We start from the raw sequence: 24,186 nt of genomic DNA on the forward strand, positions 1-24,186 counted from the left end.
AAGGATGATCCAAAGATAAATTATGCAGAATAATCCTGCGTCATCCAGTGATGTTTGTAGTGAAACTGAAGACATCAAATGTTCAATATATTTTTTATTTATGTCCAGGTTGAAGTTCTTTACATTATTTCATAAAAAGCCTGTTTGATTTAGTTTATTAATGTTAGTTTATGCATTAACTATCAAAAATGTAATAACATGTAATTAAGGTGATTGTTATTAAAGCATGAATTCAAATGACTTGTGCTGTTGTTCTTGATTAGTTCCTAATCATTCTATTACTTAACTCATCATTAATATATACTGACGTAACTATTCATTTAGGTATTAATTCATGATTTATCATGTACTGTTATTATAAAGTGTTACCAAAGTTATTCTATGAGTCACATCCTAATTTAGTGTATAACAATTGTTTACGCTGCACTCCTGTTGTTATTTCACTGAACTCAGTATGTCTGGCAACTGTCCTCTATTCTGAATCATCTGAAGAGATGGTTTTAGCAAAACAGTCAGTAGGTGGGACAACCTTGGCCAAGATAAATTCTGAATTACTGAAAAAAAAAAAAAACGTACTAAAATAAGTGGACATCAGTGAAATTAAAATATAATAATAATAATCATAATAATAAAAATGATAATACATATTACAATAGTACAACTCCTATTATGTTATAGTATTGCATTGGTGAATACTACAGCAATCCATTTTGGTAACATATGATACAATTGTAGTAACAAAGTTCCATTTCCATTTTTATTCTAAGCTCATTGATGAGGGTCTTGACAATGTTTTTACAGGTGAAATTTGAGATGGGGCCAACAGTTCTTTGGAAAATCCACAAACATCCACAAATGTGACAAAGGCTCTCTGTGGAGCAGGGGGTGCTAATTATGCTCTCTGCAGTGACACTGATAACACAATCACATTGCAGTTGTAAGAAAAGCCTGCATCAAGCTCCCGAGTATAAATGTGGCAAGTATAAATGTTCTTAGAAGCCGTAAGATCAGTTGTCTTGTATGATCAAAAAACTACAGCGCAGGACTGATTCACTTTGAAGCTAACAACCCTTCTGTTGAAGCCTCGTGACTCAAGTCCAATGCGTTTTTCATAAAGCAGAAAAAAGACCTCCTGCTACGAAATGGTGTTTAGAGGTGAGGGGTCCTTTGGATCATATTCATGTTTTACCTCCTGCTTTAAAAGTGCTTTTGTCTGATTGTTGAAGACTGTGGTCAGGATTTGTTATTTGCAACGAAATGGATGTTTTAAAGAAATAAAAAAGTATTCAATTAGTCATGCCGAAATCTCCAAACCCTATTTATATATTAGATCTGTTGCTCTATACTGTAGGTATAGGAATACATTGCAAGGTAAGAATTTGGAATTGGTTCGTGGTATAATGGCTCATCCAATTGGTTGCAGTACAATGATAACCTTTTTAGCATTCAGAGTGTCTGCAAACTGCGGAATGGCAATGTCAGCACTCTAACATGAGACACAATGCTAAGCAATATCACTCTCAGGTACTATCGGTACTTTTTGGCAGGCTGGATCAAGCAATCCCAAAAGCAGTACAATGTGTTACAGTTTCCCAGACAGCTTTAGCCTTCTTGTATGAAATATTTGCAGAATAAAGCCCCACCGAACCTGCCGAGCCAGAGGAATGGAAGCAGGTGATATAGAGGAAATTTCAGCCATGATTTCAGATGAACTAAAATTCCATTTGCAGTGACAGCAGCCACACTGCATTGCAAGTGGTGGCCCATATCTCTCCATAGACTGTCAGTGGACTCATGTCAGCAGCTCTTTACGGTTTTGCCGGTGACCTTTACATGATGAAGCACTGAGAGTCTCAAGGCTGACATGTCTCTCAGTCTTACCAATGTGTGGCAGGAAGTTGTTATGACCCTCCCCGGTGCAAGGATGCATGCCAGAAAACGGGCATCACAAAGGCCACTATTTATCTTTGTTACACCTTTTCAGATTAGAAATGGTTCCAATTCCGCATGAACATAACATCTCTGCCTCTTAAGCCAAGCGCACTACAAGACTGAAGATTGCCGCCCTTTCATGTTTGAAGTCCCTGACCATTGCCAACTCCCTCTTCTAGTGTGTGAATAGGTGTAGATAAGAATACAAAATAAGAATACAACACTTTTACTTTTGTTCATACACCACCCACTTGCTGGACTTTTCTAACATAAATTAAACTGAAAATGTGTGTAGCGATACTCCTGTTCAACTAGTCAGATCACCCAGTTCACCACATTGTTATTGCACAGTTCTTGAGTCAAAGGTTTGACTGCAAACCCTTCCTATATGGTCTTTGAAGACATATTATTAAGAATCAACTTGAGAAGCTATCTGCGTGAATTTGTGTGAGGATGGAAGTTTGGTATTGCAACTACAGCCAATGATCTAAGAATTAGTACACCTATTCTGTGATTAGTCAATTATTATACAGATTAAGCAACAGTGCAAACACACCCACAAAATCACTGCTGAACTGCAATTCCAATCTAGGGAAGGAGGCAGCAGACCACCTTGATCTATCCACTATTGTGATCTAGACACCTGAATCATCACTTGTACATGCCGGAAGCGTGCTTGACTACACCACATATCTGGATATTTGCCAGGTAACATTCCCTTTCATTTATTTGATCAAGAAATCAAGAAATTCCACAATTTGAGTCCCGGCTCACTCAGGGCATTTCTGTGTGGAGTTTGCATGTTCACTCCATGTTCCTGTCTGTTTCCTTTCCTCCGGGTTCACCGGTTTTTCCCACAGTCCAAATACATGCAGATTAAGTGAATTGGAAACTCTAAATCGCCTGTAGGTGAGAGCGAGAGTGTGAATGTGTACATCTGTGTGTGTTAGCCCTGTGATGGCTTGGTCACCTGTCCAGGGTGTTTCCCTGCCTTCGGCCAGAGACAGCTATGATAGGCTCAAGCCCTACCCGTGACCCTACATAGGACAAGTGGCTACATAAGATGGATGGATGGATAATCGATTAAAAATGTACACATACATCTTTTAAGTAAAATTAATTTTACCACCTGCTTTCATCTAGCACAATGTAAATTGCACCGGGCAATTTTTGTGAGTGAAGGGCAATATAAAATTTGGTTTATTTAAATAAAGGAGGCGTGTTTGTGCAGAAAGGAATTAAAATTAGTTAAATTAAATACTCAAGATGCAGCTCAAATCCAGTGCTGATTGCAACTGCTTAAACTAGTTTGAGGGAGGTTAGTGAATATGATGCAGGATTTTATGCTGAAATACCATGTGCAAAAGTGGCGCAAATGTTTAGTGGATTCGCCTCTGAGTATTTTATCGTTTAAGGATTGGCCCCATTAATTCCCATTATACAGTAAGTGTCTCTTTTGGTTTTTTATTTATTTTTTAAGAAGGGATGAGTCAATATAATTTTTTGTGTTAATCAACATTATGCTGTTGGTTGGGCTCAACTTGTATTGAACCTGGAATATTCCTTTTAAGTTGAATTTTCTTCCCACTTTTGTGCAGTGGTAAATGTGAAATGAATAACATATCAACCAAAACCTCACAGCTTTCTAAAGCATAAGCTCTTCCTCTGAACCTTAAAGCACTTCCAAGGAGTTTTAGCCTACAATATATTTTTTTGTTGTACTCCTTACTGTCTGAAGTGTCCTTGAAGTAAAGGAGTGGGGAAAGAAAATAGGATACGGGATCTTTACAATATGGATATTCTGTATTCTTAGACATTATATGAGCCTTGCAGTCACTGGACCAGTTTCTATAAGTTCCTCTGATTAAATGCATCTATGTGAACAACACTCTAGCACTAGATATTTCAGCTGAGAGGCCTGTTTATTTCTATATTTCTGTTTATAACTTATTTATCCTGCTTTTCATATTTCAGTGGTTGCTGGCAAAACTGACGTCTGCTTTGCTTTCAAGCCCCTTGAAATGCTCAGATCATTTTTGAATGCTTCATTAATGGAACAGTGTTGATCAAGTTTATCTGTGAGGGCGCACTTTGATCTTCCTTTAATTTTCATGATGCACACATTGTTGACACACATGACACACAATAGCCTGATATGCTTTCAAGTTATTTTTACATCCCTAGTAATTAAAAATTTCCTCTTCTAAGACTGCTTGTTTGTATTCAACCCTGTCAGCAGAAAGTGACAACACCTCTTTTGAGTGTTTACAAGCCTTCTTTAGATAACAAAGCAGCTAGATTTTAGGTAAAACTGTGTGTGAACAAAACGTTATGGTCTCTTCAAGTAATGATCAGGTCTTATTTTACTCATAATACGAAACCACTATTCTTAAAAACTATTGGAAATTTTAAAGGAACCCAATGCTTGAAAATGCTGATTCTCTTCTGGGTTTTAGGGTCGCAAACTTCTTTATAATAGGCTAAAATAATCTCCTTTGTAAACTGATATACATTGCAGGAGATACAGATTTACAGCAAACTGTGATGTAGCTCTATAAAAACAAAGCCTAAAATGACCTTGTGTGGAAGTCAACAGTGCTGAAGGGCTGAGACCAGATCTGAGGGCCAGCCTGTATGTCTCTTGCTGTATCGACCTCTCCTTGGGCCCTTTGTGTGGATCCCCTGCAACATAGCCAGGACTCTAGTGTCCCCACAGGGGTTATTTTTCAAAGACTTCACAAGAGCGATATGGACTTCCTTGCCCAGCATGCCACTAGCAGTGTATCTCAAATGTTTCCCTCTCTATCAACAAGGCAATTACTCTGAATGATTCCTCTTTGCGTTATCTGATACATTTACTGTGTGACACTTTCAAACATAGGATGTCAATTTATAAAGGAAAATTGCTCAATCGAAGAAAACAGGTCTTTCGGCAACATTTAATCTCACCTTTTAAAGGCAACGCTATACAATGTTCACCACCCATTTTACCTCTTGAACTCACTGCCGTATTTCCAAGTGAAATAGTATATTCAGTGAGACAGAAAGTAAGGCAATAATTGATTTTATCCATTGGAAATTGATTGAATCATGAAAAGTGGCCTCTAAGGCATCTGGTTGGATGGGAGGGGTTAAAAAGTATAGCGGGTCACACACCGCACATCCCTAACATTTGTGCCCCCATTAAAGTTTTGCTCCCTTCAATGTTTTGCTGCTGAATCAATAGTGCTATACATTACATATGGTGCATACTCTGTTTTTGCTTCACAGTTTACATATACTGCATTATTGGTAGTCCAAAACAGTGAATTTAATAACTGTACAAAGTTACATACCTAAATGTTTGCAATTAAAGAATGAACAAAGTGGTGATGAGAATGCAGGTTGGTGTATGATTACTGTTTATTGTGTTATGGTGAAAACCAGTGCAAACTAAAAGAATAAAAAGGGTGACATTTATTAATTAGACATTTATTGAACATCCAAGGCATTATTCAAACTGTCCAACCAATAAAAAGACAAACTTGTTATTGATTAAGTGCCTATACACTATATATCTTCTTGCCTAGGCTATAGTCAATTGTAGATTTTTTTTTTCTTCAAATGAACTATTATGGGTCTGTCACAAAACTTAGTGAGCTGCCTTGCTGTTGTCTGCCTACATAAGCAGCTCTCTTCTATGGCAGCATACTAACTGAAATGGAGCCTCATAATGGAACGATTTGGAATGCTCTACAAAGGCGGCAGCTCCGCACACCATTCAAATAGCGCTCCTCACGTGGATCGCACAGGAGACTTACCTCACAACTGATTTAAATACAGGTGACACAAGAGAAACGAGAGGTGAAAAAAAAGAAGAAGAATCACTATTCTTCTAGGTTTACTGATGCTGTATGAATAAAAACTTGGTCACATTATAAAAGTGCCTTTATAAAATGTACTATAAGGCCTCATACAGATATGCATCATGGATCTGTTCCTTTTGTATTCAGCTTGATTAGATTTTTGTCAATTGTTTTCAAATATTTAAGAATTGTGGATGCTGTTACACACAATCATGCATAATGGTCAAAGAGATAACCAGCCAGGAAGTTACTTCTCAACATACTCTATAAAATATTTTCTTGTTGTTTTAGCATCTAGCTTTAGCATTTAGAGTAGTTTAATGAAAACATTTTTGAGGTTGAGGGTTTCATAATATCCACATGTGCTTAAGTTCAGCAGTTAGCTCATTTGGTGCATCTTCAGCATTCTGCTCACTGGAATGTGAAGGACGCAAAGTGTATATGGCTGTTTGAGGGTGTGAATTTGTGAAAATGAATATCTCTCTCCACAGGAATGTTCATAATGCAGGCCTAGTCGCTGTAGCTCATTTACATCTGAGAATATCATCTGCACAGACTCTCACCCTTGCACTGGACCCAAGAATTAGCTAATGTGCTGGCATTATAATCATTGTTGTGTAATGACTTGATGCATCATTCCACGCAGAGCTGTCTGCGATCTCGCCCACGGTAATAGCTTCATGAGAATGTATTTAATGCTGAACTGAGAGCACGGTAAATGGCATGGAATTGCTCCAATTATGTAAAGCGCAAAGACTTATGAAAGAGACACAATCAACGTATAAGGCCTTTTAAAGTACACAAGTCAAGTAAACACACTGAGAAAATAGAACAGGCAGTGCTTTGAGATTAATACAGCCAGACCTTCATTTTAGTGTCTAGTTTGGTGAGCGTCCCGAATGTGGAGTCTTGACAGAAAACATTCACACCTTCATTCATCAAGCAGTTTTTGCTCAGAGCATCTCGAATTCCTCTCTACTTTCCCGTCATAGAAATGTTCTAACTTACCATAGATGTTCCTGAGGGATTTTATCGTGCATTGACTACAATGGAATGCAAATGACAAACACAAGCATGAATCTGGGACAAGATGGCCATGACCTGCCGAGGTCTCCTCTCTGAGCTGGGTGTCTGGGGATTCAGAATCCTCCACTCTCGGAGCTTAATTAGCCCAACTCTGTTGCCTGGAGAAGTGTTCAGCGGTTGACCTTTCTTAAAGGTAAGCGACCAGCGCGTGTTCAACAGGCCACAGGAAAATCAGCTCGAAGGAGGTTTCTGACAAGCCAAACTCGGAGAGGAGGAGGAGATTGCAGAGACACCTAGACAGCATCTTGTTTAAAAATTCCCTGAAAAAGAAACTTTGTTACTGCTTCTTATCATCAACGATAGCAGACATCTAATGGTGAGCAGAATCTGCCTCGATCAGGAGTGGGTTTAATAACAAGCAAACCCCACTTAAAAGGCCAGCTTAAGCCTATGGTAAAGGTAGTGGATCAGCATAGCCATGTGTTTGACCTGCAAAACTTTGCATGTGAAGCTGGTTGACCAGTGTGGTTTTTATGGTAATACTGGTTAACAAGTCTTCCATGTTTTTGTCAAAAAGCCTTGTTGCAACACCAGCACAGCAGTATCCTGTCTTGTAGACTGGTAATCAAAACACAACATATTTTGGTGACCAGCTATTCTGTTTTTTTGGAGAAAAAAAAAATAAAACAAAAAAACCCATGCACAAATATAAGCAAATTGTAGCCATACATACAGGGTACAGCTTACCCAACTACACATTTTTACTTGCTGATTAGTTGTCCAGAAAAGAAGTCCACTACTCGACTAGTCGGCAGATCTACCTTACCAACAGTAAATAACCCACTGTACAATTTGCAACATTGGCAGTCTTTTCTATTTAAAAGGCCGCAGGGAGCAGGATGGCAGACAAGGCAAGATCATTGATTATAAATAAACCAATACAGAACTTCAATACTGAAAAGCATCAATAAAAATGCATTAGTGTAATTAAAAATAGATTATTTTACCCAATATTTTTGTTAGTTGTATGTTTTTACGCTTGTTAGATTAATGTGTCATTAGCTTAGCAACATGCTAAAACTCTATTCTGATCGGTTGTGAATCAAGTCTATTGTGCGGAGTGCTATTTCTGTGGCATGCATTTAATGTCTATGTAGTTCCAAAATTAGTAGTCTGTTATAAGTTTTGGAATGGGATTATGGTCAATGCAAATTTGGTTGTTTATTGTGCAGTTTAACGAACAATGTTCAGAATTCAGTGTATCGTAGAAATAAGTTATGAAATATATGCACATGGGCTTGTGTGTGTGATTTTCATTCTCTTGCTGCAATGATATATTGAGACCTTGACTTCATCAATGTTGCTAAATGTGTGCGCTGCAGCTCTAATAGCTTGGTTTTCATTAGTGTGGCACAGGAGCTGTCAGGTTTAGTATGTCAAGCATAAAGAATCAGAAAAGCTTTTTTAAGGTCTTACAATTACACACACTCATCAGCCATTTCTACCACTGCTTTTAAACCAAACCACTCCTGTCATAGGTTTCTTTATATCCATTTTCTTTAGAAAAATTACTGACGAAAATGTTCAATGACAAAAAGGCAATAATTTGTTTATTAAAACTTGCTGTTGACGAAAATATGACAAGAAGAAAATAATACAGTAAGATGATTACACTAACAAAGTTTTTACAAGAAGAAAAATCTAGAAAGAATATGGCTAATTCAAATAATCCAATAATAGTATAGTATGTTAGAGATTTCCCCGCTTGACCTGGGCAGCATGGCCCAAAAGCATCCTAAGCCTTTTTAGATCGTAGAAACCATTGGTGCAGTTGTCTCTACGATCAACTTAAGCTTGCAATGCTTTTAGGAAACGCAGCCCTGGTTGGTTGGTCAGGTTAATTAGCTCACTACAAAACATTCTATAAATATGAAGATAATCAACTACATCTACAACATAAACATAATATAGCAATATTTTAGTTTTTTGTCAATTTGCACATTATCGACAGCAAGATTTATTTTTGTTAACTAACATTACTTTATATGCCATTTAAGTTAAATGGGCTAGAATTAAAATGACATGACTACATTTAAAGGGCATTTTTTTCAAAAGATAAAATTTATGACTAGAACAAAAGACTGTAAAAATAAAATTGTTATGACATAAACCCCACTTTTTCAAAATTGTGTGGGAGAGCTGATGGCTCCTATGAATTTAATGCCATCCTTGCCCTGAAGCAGGAAAAGGTTTGCTCACGTGATCTTCCTGCAAATAATAAGAAATCCTTTGAGGGTGGGACATGCCTGTCATCCTATAAATCATCCATAGGCAAGTATTCCTCTCTTGGAGTGTAGCCAGGCATCGTTCTCATTATCCTGTGTGGGCTTGCCTCTCTGAGAAGAGAGCTGAGGTGAGGTGCTTTGATAAAAATACTTCATAAAGTCGCTGTTGCCATTAACGGCTCTCGTTCGCATGTGAATATGATGAGGAGAGCACGGAAAAAAACACTGTGATTTTAATGGCAATAAAAACTGATTTAAAGCCACATGAAAACATGATGAGCATTTTTATAAGTGTCATGTACTTTTACAGGGAGGGTACCATTTTCCAGGTCTTTGCTTTGCACATCAGTTTGCTGTGCACACTGCAGAGCAGAGGTGATTACTTTAGAAAATTAGATCTAATCACTTAAAATGCTGAGGGAACCATTCTGGGGCCATACGAGTGGTCGAAGAGTTTGCTTTGTTTATCCCCATTGGATTTTGTTTAATGAGATTTAATGTTATGAGATACTTTTTATGTTCAAGCATATATTATAAAAACCCTATTAAAAATCTGTCTATACTGACTATCACCCCTGGAATCGCAAGTTCGAATCCAGGGTGTGCTGAATGATTCCAGCCAGGCTTTCAAAGCAACCAATTGGCCTGGTTGCTAGGGTGGGTAGAGTCATGTGGGCTACCTTCCTCATGGTCACTATAAGGTGGTTCTCGCTTTCAGTGGGGTACATGATAAGTTGTGCGTGGATGCCACAGTGTATAGCGTGAAGCTTGTATCGTTCGAAATTCCAGCATCTCCAACTCCATTGTTGCAATGCACAGCATTCCTTCCAGTCACCATCTCCATCTCTTACAGGCTTGTTGCGTAAACGAAAATGGTACACAGTAGACGCTGTAACATTCACCTTGTCTCGTTTTGCCCTTACCTCTTCTGTGCCCATTTCGTCCCGTATTTAACTCCACAGTCCCTTTGTTAGCGTGCACGTTCCCTGTTATTAGTTTCACCTGCACCCGCGCCCTCTGGCTCTCGCGCTCGCTCACATTCATCAGAGTATTAGTTTCACCCGCACTCGTCCCAATCACCTGGTTATTCGTTTCACCTGCACCGCTCGGTTTTTCCCCTATATATATCACAACCCTTTCGTTTCACTCTTGTTGGTTATTGTTTAGTTTACCCCTTCGCTTTGCCAGCACTAGTTTTCCCCTAGCTTCCCCTGTCTTTTCCTCTCGCTAGTCTCGTCTAGTTGTTTACCGATTTCCCGGCTTCGACCTAACGCTCCCCCCGACTACTCTTCCGTGGATTTGCGCTCTGTTCTATTTTGATTCCCCGGCTTCGACCTCACGCCCCCCCTTGACTCCTCTTCACTGGATTTGCCCTTTTGTACTGTTGCCTGCTTTGTGGAATAAAGCAGTTTACTCCGACATTGTGACTGTCTCGTCTTGTGTGTGTGCGTGACAGACGCCCTGCTGGAGATAATGGACAAGCTGGACCAGGAGAGGGAAATTGCCATGCAGCTGGACAAGGAAGTCTACAGATTTGCTGTAGTTATGGCTGACATTCTGGCGAAAGTGGACCCAAAGAAGAAGTCTTATGTGAAGTTCAAGGTGCTTTTTGAGGCTTTTGAGGGACGACAAAGTATAGACTCTTTATCCGACACTTTTTACATACTTTTTAAAAGTTTTTTTTATATGGAAAGTTTATTAGTTATAATAAGAATGAATTTAAATAGGATTTAAAAATGATTGGTTAGATTTGTTTTGTACATACTATTGGAAGTGGAATAAAACCAAAAGCTGAAGTTTTCATTCATCAGTGTCTTCACAAATATACACAGACACTACACTTCACTGATGGATTGATTTTTCTTAGAGGCATAAATATGGCATTTATTTTCATAGATCTTCCAACCAAAAATATGGCATTTATGCCTCTAATGCTTAGAGGCATAAATGCCATATTTTTGGTTGGAAGATCTATGAAAAGTAGCTAGTTTTAAACATATCAGATCGCCCAACAACTAAATTGATGCATCAATAGAATAATTTTGACAGTTCATTGAATTGACATTCAAGTAATTGCAGTAAGAAACTCTTTTTTCATTTTAATGACCATCAATTTAATATTGTGCATGCAGCCCTGTTACTGTATGAGCTGTAATACTGGTTAACAAAGGAAGTCTTGCTTGTTAAGATAGTCAACAAGCTTAACTTTTGACAACTTTCTTTATCTACAACTTTCAAAACAGCCTTTCTACAACATATCATAAGGAAACTAATTTATTGCATGAAATATTTTGAAAAAACTAAATATTTTTCTTTAATATATACTTGTGAGACCACATCGCTATACGCAATGCATAATTTAAATGAATTTAACCTGTTAACCTGCACCAGTGCGCAGTCGCACCGAAGAGTCCCCCTCCCCCCAGTTTAATGTTTATGAATAGATTTAACGTGAAAGAACATCATTAATCTTGGCAAACTATATATAATTTTAAAGGTGTAAGCCTCAAGCATCGATGATAGAGCTCTGTTTTTCGATGAAAAGCTTATAACGAATGTATTTCTTGCATTTATGTAAGCAGTACAGATCAAAACACACGTAATCAAAAACGGAGTACATACCAGTAGTGTCGTAATAACGAGCCACACACGCATCCACTGCTAAAAGTTCCAGATTGGATGGAAAGGTGAGGGTCCACTGAATAACATCCCATAGAGCATTTTTAGTCCAAAGAAACAATAACGTTGTAACATTGATGGTTATTCCTTTGTTTACATCGAGTTTCTTCAGGGTGAAGTATCATACTTGTCGGTTATGCAATAAAATTATGCATAAAAACAGACTCCCGGTAGCCGAACGTTATATGGGTGTGTTACTTAGAGTGTAATGAACAAATTAAGACCGCACACACACACACAAATACAAAGATAGGCAATATATAGGTCAAAATATCCAAACACTGCGGTCAGTTTTTTTGACGTCATGATATGCTGATCCTATTGTTTTGTCTTTACAACGAAAGCCAATTAAATAATTGAAATGATATGACTGATAGAAAATGTAGCCAAGCAGTGCACGATTCCAACGATACCCGGGAAGTTTAAATTCCTCGCGAATTTAACAAGATGTTTTTTTATTTATTTGAATCAGCCACTCTAACCTGCGAATTAGGCTGTGACCACACCCCCGTCATTTGACAACAAACAAGCCATAGTAAAAAGACGGCTCCCCAGTCAACATCTGTTTTCGCGTCTTACTTACTGGACGGATTATCTCATCAAATGGATCGTCAAAATAAGTTTTTTTTCTGCTGAAGATGTTTTATTTGAGATCACTCGAAGCAGCGATGACGAAATTGAGGAGAGCGAAGGCAGCGACGAGGGTGATATACTTGAGGACGGAAAAGATGGTCCAATTTTACATCGGTGAGTTGGTATGTAACATGCACACATTATACGTGTGTGTGAGTGAGAGAGAGAGCGTGTGTGTGTGTGTGTGTGTGTGTTTGTTTGTTTTCCCATTTGATTTATATGGTAAATGCATTGTGGTCTGAAATGACCAAATATAAAACCAAATGGCTTGTCTGATGGCTGGCCATCAGTGTGATTGTTGGTTCTATGTCTGACCATCCATATGAATGCTGTCTGTATCACTGGCCATCACCAGCCATTGAATGTTGAATGGGCTGACTATCGGTATGAATAGTGTATATGACTAAAATAGCTTGCAGTACCCTTCATAACATTTGATCATTAGGTTGCTTTTTGAGGTATCCAAGGAGGCTTCTTGGTACCTGGACATAGTCTTGGAAAAAATATTGCAGAAATCTCATTTTTCATAATATCTTCCTCAAATGTGAAATATAAACTGATGAGACTTGTGGCTTTCAATCAATTGCCTAACTGGATTCATCCAGGTTTGTTTTCATTGATTTTTCCATAAAATAATGAAATGTTACTTGCAGTACAAATTATCTTCAAGACACTTTAAATTTTATAAATTTTTGTCTGTGTAAGTTTTTTCAACTTTTACATTTGGGTAATAAACTCCAAAGTGTCTTCTTTTTAAATATGTCTAAATTGTGCATGTAGAGCAAATTGTTCAGTAACTACAATTATTTTAGTTTGGGGATGTCATTTCTGGGAATGTGCCTCAGGCAGGGGGAGGTAGAAAGGGAACCAACATAGTCTTGGAAAAAAGCTTGCAGGAACCCCATTTTTCATTATATCTTCCTCAAATTTGAAATATAAACTGATGAGACTTGTGGCTTTCAATCCTTTACGTAATTGGATTCCTCCAGGTCTATTTTTATATATTTGTACATGAAATAATAAAACATTTTTTGAAGTTCACATTATTTATGAGGCACTTCAACTTTTATAACTTTTTATTTGTTTGAGCATTATCAACTCTGATTTGTTGTTAGTAGAGTGCCAAGTGTCTTCTTTCCAAAGAGACCTTAATTGTGCCTGTGGTACACTGTTCTCAGGAGCTATATTTATTTTAATTCAGGTATGTCATTTTCAGCTGTGAGCCCCTGAGTGGGGGTGCAGGTTAACAGGTTAAACCCACTATTCTCAGTTCAAGAGGCTCAATGCTGTCAGTAAAGGATTAAACATTTGATGCAGAGTTACATGACAAAACAACACAGCGTCAAACAGATTAGCACAGATATTCCTTAGAAATGCTATATTTACTGTGCATTATCACATGGCTTTATATGGAGTTGAAAATAAGGTGCATTTCGAACAGTTCTGAGACCAGTGCAGACAGACACCACACTGGAGGTTAAGTTATTCACTAAATAAGGAGCCAGGGAGGATCCAGCTCTCTATGCAGCAAAGTGCATTCACTTCTAAAATCCGACCAAAAGTTCAGTTTCAGACTGCAGATGATGTTTGGACCACTCAGCAGGTTTGGCAGGCCTGGGACAACAGTAATAAATACATAGATTCAGAATTTATAATATATAATTAACATGGTTGGCAAGGAATTGGATGATGCTATTTGTGTGGAATGTACACTGGCTATTACTTTACATCTGAAATTAGCATACATAATTCTTATGTAATGTCTGTTATGTCTCAAAAACATGAATAACCAACACTCCTGTAAACACATACAATTTGATGAAATCAGACTTAATATAGCTTGGTTTTATTTAAAATTCACAAATGAATATTTTGGCATACATTTTTAGGAAAATTATTTGCTTCTTTTTTGTTGTTGTTACATGTTTATAAGGTGCTACTAGTTACAAATCAAAATGGGAAATGGAAATTGCACACAGAATTCACGCTCGGGTCTCAGAAAGATATGGGTAATATAAGTTTAATAATAACTATAAACCAACATTTGGACTAAAAGTGGGACTCACTGCTTTTTAAAGAGGTTCAAGCCCTATTTTTTGTATCTTATTCATGGAATGTGAAATTCACAAGGCTTATAAAAGGACCCAAATAAAGGGTTCCATTTCACCATTTGAATGAGGTTGCAAACATCCTTGGTTTTGAGGCAATAAATGTGACCACATTCAGTGCAAAACCAGCAATTTCTTTTCTTTTAACAATGATGGACTAATACTACATTAAGACAGACAGTTCTGGCATGCTGTTCAGTAGGTGAGACAGTGTGGTGACACTCATAGCCCTCTGATGGCCTCGCTCGTTCTACATGCCAGTATGAGCTCTAAATGTTAAAACTGCTGCAGGACACAAAACCGTCTCTGACTTGACAGCTGTGACAGGGGGTTGGCCAATCAAACAAAGATGGAATACTAATTGAGAGGCTTTTCACAGAAAATTGTGGTGCTTTTGCACAGACATATCTAACAAACAGTTTTGCTTTACAGGAGATGACTTCTTTTATGTGTCATTCACAAAAATCTTACTTGAACAGATATTATAGAAACCCCACTTTCCCCTCGGTGCACTGACTTTTGAACAGCTCTCAGCTGATATTTCCGTCCAATGACATCTGGGCAATTTTTACTTTTTTCTTTTGACTTGGGAGATTGTTTTTTTCCATACAGTAGTACATCACAGACAAATTGCTTTTCCACTATGAATTGTATGGCCTATCTGGGCCAGTTCCCTTTTTGCCAAGTCTTTTGTAGAGTTGGGTGAATTATTCGTTTTTTATACCTGACAATACTGTTTTGATCCTCTAAAGCCAAGAATCAATATTTTTTACATTAATATTTAGGCTATAGAAACTTTATTGTGTATGTGAAAATTGTATTCAGCTTCACCATAAATGTGTTATAAACAAGCCACAAGCAAACTTGTTTTATATCCTCTGTATACAGCTAGACTTCAAGGATTTTTTTCTAATGATAAATACATTGAAATTTAGGTAGGCCACGATATTACCTCACACATTTTTTTGTGACACAGATGTGCCTATAACCTACACTACTCTATGGCTCTATAATGAAGTAAAGCAGAATGTTCAGCTCTTTTTGTGCAAAGATGAATATAATATGAGAAATAAGCAAGTAAATTACTCACAGATCACAATATATAAAATATTTGAATGGCAATACACTAAACATTAAGAGTCAATCACATTATTCTTATATCACGACTCAGATATACTCAGTATATAGCCAGGTCCCTGCTGATTCCCACCACTAGTATTTTGTACCGTAATATTGAAATACACTATTTTGAAATGGAGCGTCTTCTTTTTCATGATGGTTGTTGAGCTGAATTGTGAAATTTAGCAGATGGATGATGACTCTAGCATCTCAAATGTTACCTCAAGTGTGGAGCAATATGCTTTCTTTTGCTCATTAACACTTCTATTTTTGATTAATGTAATGGTTCAACACATTGCTGCAATCCACCTCTTTACCCTTATTGAGCTACTGTTCCTGTCTCTATCAGCATAACATGTCTAACATCTGTTGTGTTATCCCAGAATACGAGGTTATATCAGTCAATTACAGCTACTTGCCATTTAAAGTTTGATATCTTAAAGCTTGATGTGGATTGTCAAATTGGTTTTCATTAAAGCAGTTATGGTGAGACTAATCTTTCACAGTATCTTACATTGTGTTGGAGGTGTGAACATTATGACAATAATCAGCTGGAGTGCACACATTTTTTTTTTGCAACATTTTCTGACATTTGTCCAGTTTTGCTTCTTAGGCAAATGTGTGGTTGGAAAGGATTGATAGTCACAATCACACATCTGAATAAAATCTAATTTAAAAGAGTTGTCTTCAATTGTCCTCCAATCTGGTGAACTATGTGTTCTTGTGTGCTATTTTAGGAAGTATACATTTGGTAAGTGATTTAGTTGTGTCTGCTAGGCCAACAGTCTAGTAAAAATGTAGTCAAGGATTTGTATATTTAAGTTCATTTTTCATGTTGAGTAAATACTATTTTAAACAATTGTACATTAAGTTGTTTGGCAATATTCATTTGTTATCATTATAATTTAGAATCGTAGAAGACTGATATATCAACCAGGGGTGTTTCCCATACAATGAAGTAACCCACTGCATAACCACCATAGGATGATGCATTGAAATGGGCTAGTCACGACAGTTTCCCAAAAACTATGAAGAACATCCATCGTTCAAACCACATTAGTTCAGCAACATAGAGATGTAGTTGATGATGTTACAAAGAGGGTGGAGTAATAACTTCTGAAAAATGTCATTATAATAGCTCATTTACACATACACCAGTAAGAAATGTTAATGCGAAAAAGCTGCTGAAGACACAAAATCGGCATGCACCGTGTAAATGGAAAGATGCATTGCTCTGCAATAGTGGGGTTTCCCTCTACAACAGTCTCCGAGGTTCCCCGACACACTTGAACACATACGCACATGTGCACTCTTCAAATGGATGTGTTCCATCAGAAGTGATCTTCCCTATGCCCTATTCCTTTCATAGTCTTTACCATACAATGTGGAGTGGAGGGCTGAAATTTCTTTCAAAGCTATTTTAAAGCATACCTATTAGGATTGTTCTCACTCTGAAGTGCCCTTCGGAGGCTGATTTATCCCATTTGGAAAGTAGCCAAAAAAGCTATTTGTATGTTAACACGGACACATAAGCTGTGTTCTCCAACAGAAATTGCTTGTGTTAAAGTGCTTTATCTTAACAGCCTTTTATCCCGAAAGACGTTCCAGAACAGCCCTTTTTGCAAATCCCAGAAATAAGACATATCTTAAATGCATGTAAACATGTTCAAAATCTTGACAGAATTAAAGATATATTTGGAATAAAAGATATAGAAGCCTAAGTGAAGTGAAATGATGCCCTGATATATTAACTGAGAATTTCTTCTTCGTTCTTCATTCAGATGTAAAAAGAAGTTCTCAACAGCCGAGCAACTGTTAATTATCTGCAAACATTCAGACATCTGCCATACTGCTGAGGGAGGCATTACATTTTTAGATTTAAATATGAGGATGCTCAGTAAAACCTTAACAAATGTGACATGAAAATGTGTTATCAATGACTTTATGCCTCATTCTATGAGTCGAAATCACATGAGGTCAGTAAAAGAAGCAGTTTTACCCAACTCGATCATGATTTAAAGTAATATGTATATGCAGTAGAAAATTGTTTAGTTTTTCTTGTTTAGATTCTAAATTCAAGACTCCAGTGATCTAACATCTAATGACAATGATCCTACTGACAGTTTATAAAAGTGTGTATATATTCAGAATAAAGACAAAAGAATGGTGATTGAGCCATATTTTGGCTTTTGTTGCAGACGGCATATCTGAACAGTGAATGGGCACTTGAGAGAATTTTAATAGATTGTATTCGTTTTGTAAAAAATGCATTACATGTTCTTGGAAAATATCTCTATGCAAATGATCGTACTGCTGGTGTGTTCATGTTGAATACTGACTGAAAAACTTAAACAAAGCAGTAGGTGGAGCTCCAGGTCACACCTGCCGATGAAATGGCCCAGCGGCAGTAAGAAGGTGTTTAGCAAAGGTTCGAAGTTTTCCTATAATTTCGCCCAGGCGAGCTGTTAGAAACTACCAAAACAAATGCAAAAACACCTTTTTGGCCAGATTTTGCTCTAAATGATGTCATGTGTGTTTCGGGAAACACCAAATCGTTGAACTAAGATTTTATTCGAAACAATTGCTAATATTTTAGTGAATACTAGATAGATATTGTGTAAATAGCATTTATATCATTTCAGCATATGCTGTATGTATTGCTACTGTATAATAAAATTGAATTAGTCCATATCCTGCTCTCAAGTTATCGAGTTATCTGCATCGACCACTAATATAGAATATATTGCATCATATGTGGCCTCAGCCACCCTGATCTCTAGACACTCTAGATAGCATCCATTACATGTGATGCTTTCATATGTCTTTCAGAACCCACAACAATAGCATCCTAATGCACTTTCACACTCTCCAGCCATCCCCGAGGCAGTGAGAACATGACAAGGTATTCCTGACTTTGTTGACATTACTTATTTAAGCCGAAGTACAAGATGCTTCTGATCAGCTCAAAGGTCATGGCATTTTCAGCACTGTCTGTTTATTTTGTGGTATTTACTTTGAAGGTTAAACTGGCCTCTACCTGTAATTGTGCTGTTGCCTCCCTCATGATCATACAAAATCAATGATAGACCTTTTCAGAGCACAATGATGTGTTTTAAAAGACTAATGTTTGATTCAGCTTTCTGACAGGTGGATTTAAGCACTGCTTCCATCAAAGTGATGCAAATACTACATAATAAAGGACATCACTGTTGCACATAAAAGATAAACTGCCATTAGATAAGAAAACCCAATACATGTGCTCAATGATTGATTTTAACAAAGGGACTGCAGCTTTAAACATTTTTACAGCTATTTTTAAGGGGCTATATATATGCAACACTTTTGTGTCCATTTATAATTTCATTTAAGGTTTCTTGCACCAAAAGCAGTTCCATGTATCTTTAAGACCTTTATATGTGAATTACTTCTGTTAACACTGGCTAACCTTTTTGCATGTGAAAACAAGCAGCATAGTTTACACTTTCATTCATGAGAGCAGGCCAAGTTGCTAAATACTGAGTACAGGCATTAATTTGTAAATGTGGATGGTTATACAGTATGTTTATAGTTCTGATTATAGTGCTCATAGTTCTGATGTCAATATCATTATGATTTCTGAATGACCCTACAACTTAATATGTGTAAATGGTGAACTTGGGGAGGAAGCTTTGCATTGTGAATGTTAGAGTATGCCTAGAACATCAAACTCAAAAATATGGATACAATTGTGTTATTTCAGGATTAGTCGTTTACTTATGACACCTCAAATGCTGAAAAATTTAAGTGTACATTAAACCCAACATATTTTACAACTGTTTACAATGATAGTTAGCCTGCTGATGTCAGGTAGTTTAAAAGGATGGAAAATTCATGCACAACCAAAACTGCATGTTTCAGTAGACTATCTTTCAAACTACGTCCTTAATTATCCTTTATGTTTTGTACCCTTTGAGTAAACAATGTTTGCAGATCAATATGTCTGAAGATTGGCTGTTCTTGAGGGGCCTGGGTAGCTCAGCGATTAAAGACGCTGACTACCACTCCTGGAGTCGCAAGTTCGAATCCAGGGCATGCTGAGTGACTCCAGCCAGGTCTCCTAGGCTAACAAATTGGCCCAGTTGCTAGGGAGGGTAGAGTCACATTGGGCTAACCTCCTCGTGGTTGCTATAATGTGGTTCTCGCTCTCGGTGGGCACTTGGTGGGTTGTGTGTGGATGCCGTGGAGAATAGCGTGAAGCCTCCACACGCGCTATGTCTCTACAACAAACCACTTGATAATATGCGCAGATTGACGTCTCAGACGTGGAGGCAACTGAGAGTCGTTCTCCACCACCCGGATTGAGGCATGTCACTACGCCACCACGAGGACTTAGAGCGTATTGGGAATTCCAAATTGGGGAGAAAAGGGGAGGAAAATGTATAAAAGATTGGCTGTTCTTCTCGGAGAAACAAAACATCATGTACTGCAATGAGGATGAAAGTGAATGTGGTTTCTTTGGATTTGTTTAATTTGTTTTCCTGTTTTACATTTTGTGAGATAAACGTAATGACACACCCCAGCAGTCACTGTATTCTTTACGGTTTTCCATTTCATATCAAGATGACTGACTTGGTTGAGGTTTTAAATAATAACAGGAGGACAGTGAATGAAATAAACAGTGTGTATACCAAACACTCTACAAGACTGGATGAAATATTCTTGGTTATACATTTATTTAATGGCCTTGAACAAGTTCGAGATGTATTAAAACATTTCACGTGAAAGGCAAAGTCTCTTGAGCTGCAGTACATACAACTTTGTATTTTAGAATGTTTAAGAGCATTTTTAATATATTAGGAGCATCAGGTCTTAATTGACCCTTCACCAAGCCCGCCTTAAAAATGTTAGTGACCAATACTTACTAAGCAACTGTTGCTGGCTGCAATATTACTAGACAAGCTTTTGCACTTTTCTAATGTAAGTCTATGTAAGTCACATATGCTGGGATAGTTTTAACTGAAATAAAAAAAGAAATGACCCAAAAAAATATGGTAAACGGTATACAAAAATGTGTATTGTAGAAACATAAATTAATAATTGTATCAGTTGTAATCACTTTCATATGAGGCCTTTCTCCTTTCAGTTTACAATAGTCTTGTTTCCATCCAAGTTACAAAATTAAGTTATGTAAAAGAAATTGGAGCAAAATAGAAATTAAAATGAAAGTTGAAGCCACTGTGACTATTATTTAATGTAAAAAAGTTGCGTGCAGACAAAACACTCTAATGAAGCATTCAGTGGCAGATGTCATATAGTTTATGTTTGTTACACAGTTTTGGGCATGTAATAGTAGCCCATCATTTTGATTACAGGTTTTGGCACTCTCAATTACGAAAGCAACATCTGAGATGCCTTGAGAATATTTTGAAGATGTTCTCTGAACTAATTATGTGTTCACATGGCTTGTTGAGGCAAAGTCATATGACTTTTTTGATGTGCATCTATATTCCTGTAAAATTGCTATACATAGGAATGTATTCAGCAAATGTGTTTCCCTCGTACTTTTTGCACATGTCTTCTTATCGTATAAAAATGTAAGCAAGCATGTTTTCCTTAAGACTGCACTGTTCGTGGACATCTCCAATTCATTCCAATGGGATATACTGTAAAGCTGATCTGCACAAGCAACAATAACCAAGTGGGTTGGAGCTTAGCAAAGGGTCAATTGGTCTGATGTTTTCCATGTCTTTTCGTCCCACTAACAAATGGACAAACTGATTTTATTCAATGGCTCACACGTCATTCACCAAAGGCCTTCACTTTAGTCCCATCTGAAGTCATGACCCACCATTTCATAAAATTTCTCATTGAATGGCCTATAAAATTCTCTAAGCTGCTCAATGACCTCCTGGTCTATCTGCACGTGAGTTCTGCCCTTAGATTTGCCCAGGCAGCGAGGCTGGCTGCTGCTCTCTGGCTTCTTTAGGCATGGGAAGCCTTTTGTTCGGTTAAAGTAGAAGTGCTTGTCTGTGATGATGCGTTTGAGCCCCAGGAAGTCCTGCACACGGCCGAGCTCTCCGGCCGGATCCGTGATAAGGCGCTCCCCGCTAACAAAATGGATTTGCGAGAGACGGAAAAATTGCAGCCAGTTCTCCAGGTGTAGGATGTACATTCCTATGCGGATGGCGTTCCATGAGGTGTCCACGATGCCTACGCTCTTGTTCTTGAAAGCTAGTTCCTCAAAGGAGGGGATGTCGGGGTTCTTTGACAGGGTCTGCGTGTAGTCGGAGATTGCCCTCGTGATGGGGTTTCGCACCACAACGATCAGTTTTGTTTCATGGGACATGTTTGAGATGCGCCGTGGTGCCTCCCGTGTCACAAAGTAACTTGGTGTTTTCTCCATGGTTATTTGGCTGTCCAGAGTCCGTGGCATAAGGCCTCTGAAAAAGAAAAATGGATAGATTAATGAAATTGTAAAAAATATTTTAATTGAAAAGCGAATAACGAATAACAAACGAAAAACTATTAATCATTAACATGAAGGAACTATTTGAAATGTATGTAATGCCCCTATAACCAGCAATGTATATCTATAATGTAAATAGGTAGCTGACATGAAATAATTTTGGAGAGTTGTCTTGCGCTTTGAAATGCCATACCCTGAACCATTTAAACCAGTGAAGGCAAAAGGTGATTGAAAATGGTGAAAACTTGAAATACATGATGAAACAAGATATACACTTTCCTTCGTTGATAAGTAATAGGTCAATGACACAAATTATATCACTATAATTTGAAAATGTTTGTTTGTACACTTTTTGACAAGTACATTTTCATGACTTTTCATTAGGGCTGGGTATTGATAAAGATTTCCAAATTTGATTTGATTCCAATTCTCAAGCTCTCAATCGATTTGATTCCTATTCATATGATTATATTTCAGTTCTAATGCCCATTTTGCTTACATATGAAATGCAAAAGTATTCATTTTACAATTTTTTTTTTTATCCATATACTGAATTTCATCAATAAATGTAATTTATAAAGTCTTGATGTCTGAATTTCAAAAAAATTCCTAAAAAAGTGCAAGATGTGGTCTTCTGCTGTTGTAGCCCATATGCCTCAATGTTTGACGTGTTGTGCATTCTGAGATGCTATTCCGCTCTCTTCAATTACGCAGAGTGGTTATCTGAGTTACAGTAGCCATTCTGTCAGCTCAAACCAGTCTGACCATTCTCTGTTGACCTCTCTCATCAACAAGGTGTTTTGAGCACTGCTGCTCACTGGATGTTTTTTTTTTTTTTTGCACCATTAGAGTAAACTCTAAAAACTGTTGTGTTTGAAAATCCCAGAATATCAGCAGTTACAAACATACTCAAACCAGCCCTTCTGGCAACAATCATCCAACAATCATGCCACAGTCAAAATAAAAAAAAAATTCCCCATTCTGATGGTTGACGTGAACATTAACTGAAGCGCCTAATCCGTACCTACATGATTTTATTCATTGCACTGCTGCCACATGATTAGCTGATTAGATATTTGCATGAATATGTAGTTGTACAGGTGTTCCTAATAAAGTGGTCGGTGAGTGTAAATACTGCGTATGCAGTATACAGTGCATCAGAAAGTATTCAGACACCTTGACGTTTCACATTTTGTTATGTTGCAGCCTTTTGCTAAAATGCTTTAAATAATTTCAGAAAAAAAAAAATGAAATATCACATTGATATAAGTATTCAGACCCTTTGCTCTAACACTTGAAATTTTGCTCAGGTGCATACCGTTTCTCTGGATCATCTTTGAGATGTTTCTACACTTTGACTGGAGTCCACTTGTGGCAAATTCAATTGATTGGACATGATATGGAAAGGCACACACCTGTCTATATAAGGTCTCACAGCTGAAAATGGATATGAGGAACTGTCTGCAGAGCTCAGAGACAGGATTGTGTTGAGGCACAGATCTGGGGCACAGACCATTTTTTTTTTTTCGGTTGCATTGAAGGGTCCAAAGGTCACAGTGGCCTCCATAATTCTTAAATGGAAGAAGTTTGGAACAACAAGGACTCTTCCTAGAGCTGGCCCCCCGGCCAAACTGAGCAATCGGGGGAGAAGAGAGGTGACCAAGAACCCGATATCACTCTGATTTAGCTCCAGAGATCATGTTTGGAGAAGGGAGAAACTTGTGGAAGGAGAACCATCACTGCAACACTGATCTGGACTTAATGGCAGAGTTGCCAGATGGAAGCCTCTCCTCAGTGCAAGATACATAAAAACCTAAAGGACTCTCAGACTGTGAGAAACAAGATTCTCTGCTCTGATGAAATAAAAATGAAATGAAGATTGAATTCTGAAGATTGAGAGCCTCAATTCCAAGCATCATATCTTGTCACTTGAGCAACACCACAACGGTGAAGCATGGTGGTGATAGCGTCATGCTGTGGGGGTATTTTTCAGTGGCAGGACTGGGGGACTGGTCAGGATTGAAGGAAATCTGAACACAGCAAAATATAAAGATATCCTTAATGAAAACCTGGTCCAGAGCGCTCAGGTCCTCAGACTGGAACGAAGGTTCATC

At 37.7% G+C, this 24,186-nt stretch overlaps 1 protein-coding gene across 1 annotated transcript in view; it reads right to left on the reverse strand.

Moving 5' to 3' along the window:
* Positions 1–20,713: 20,713 nt before the first annotated feature.
* LOC127652528 (heparan sulfate glucosamine 3-O-sulfotransferase 2-like) overlaps positions 20,714–24,186 on the reverse strand; it is a 51,671-nt gene continuing 48,198 nt past the window's right edge. The window contains exon 2 of the mRNA XM_052138703.1: positions 20,714–22,046. Within this exon, the coding sequence (XP_051994663.1) occupies positions 21,428–22,046 (619 nt within the window). The 3' untranslated portion in view covers positions 20,714–21,427. The remainder of the gene's footprint in view (positions 22,047–24,186) is intronic.

This window comes from Xyrauchen texanus, chromosome 12 (genome assembly GCF_025860055.1).
Source record: "Xyrauchen texanus isolate HMW12.3.18 chromosome 12, RBS_HiC_50CHRs, whole genome shotgun sequence".
Taxonomy (NCBI): Eukaryota; Metazoa; Chordata; class Actinopteri; order Cypriniformes; family Catostomidae; genus Xyrauchen; species Xyrauchen texanus.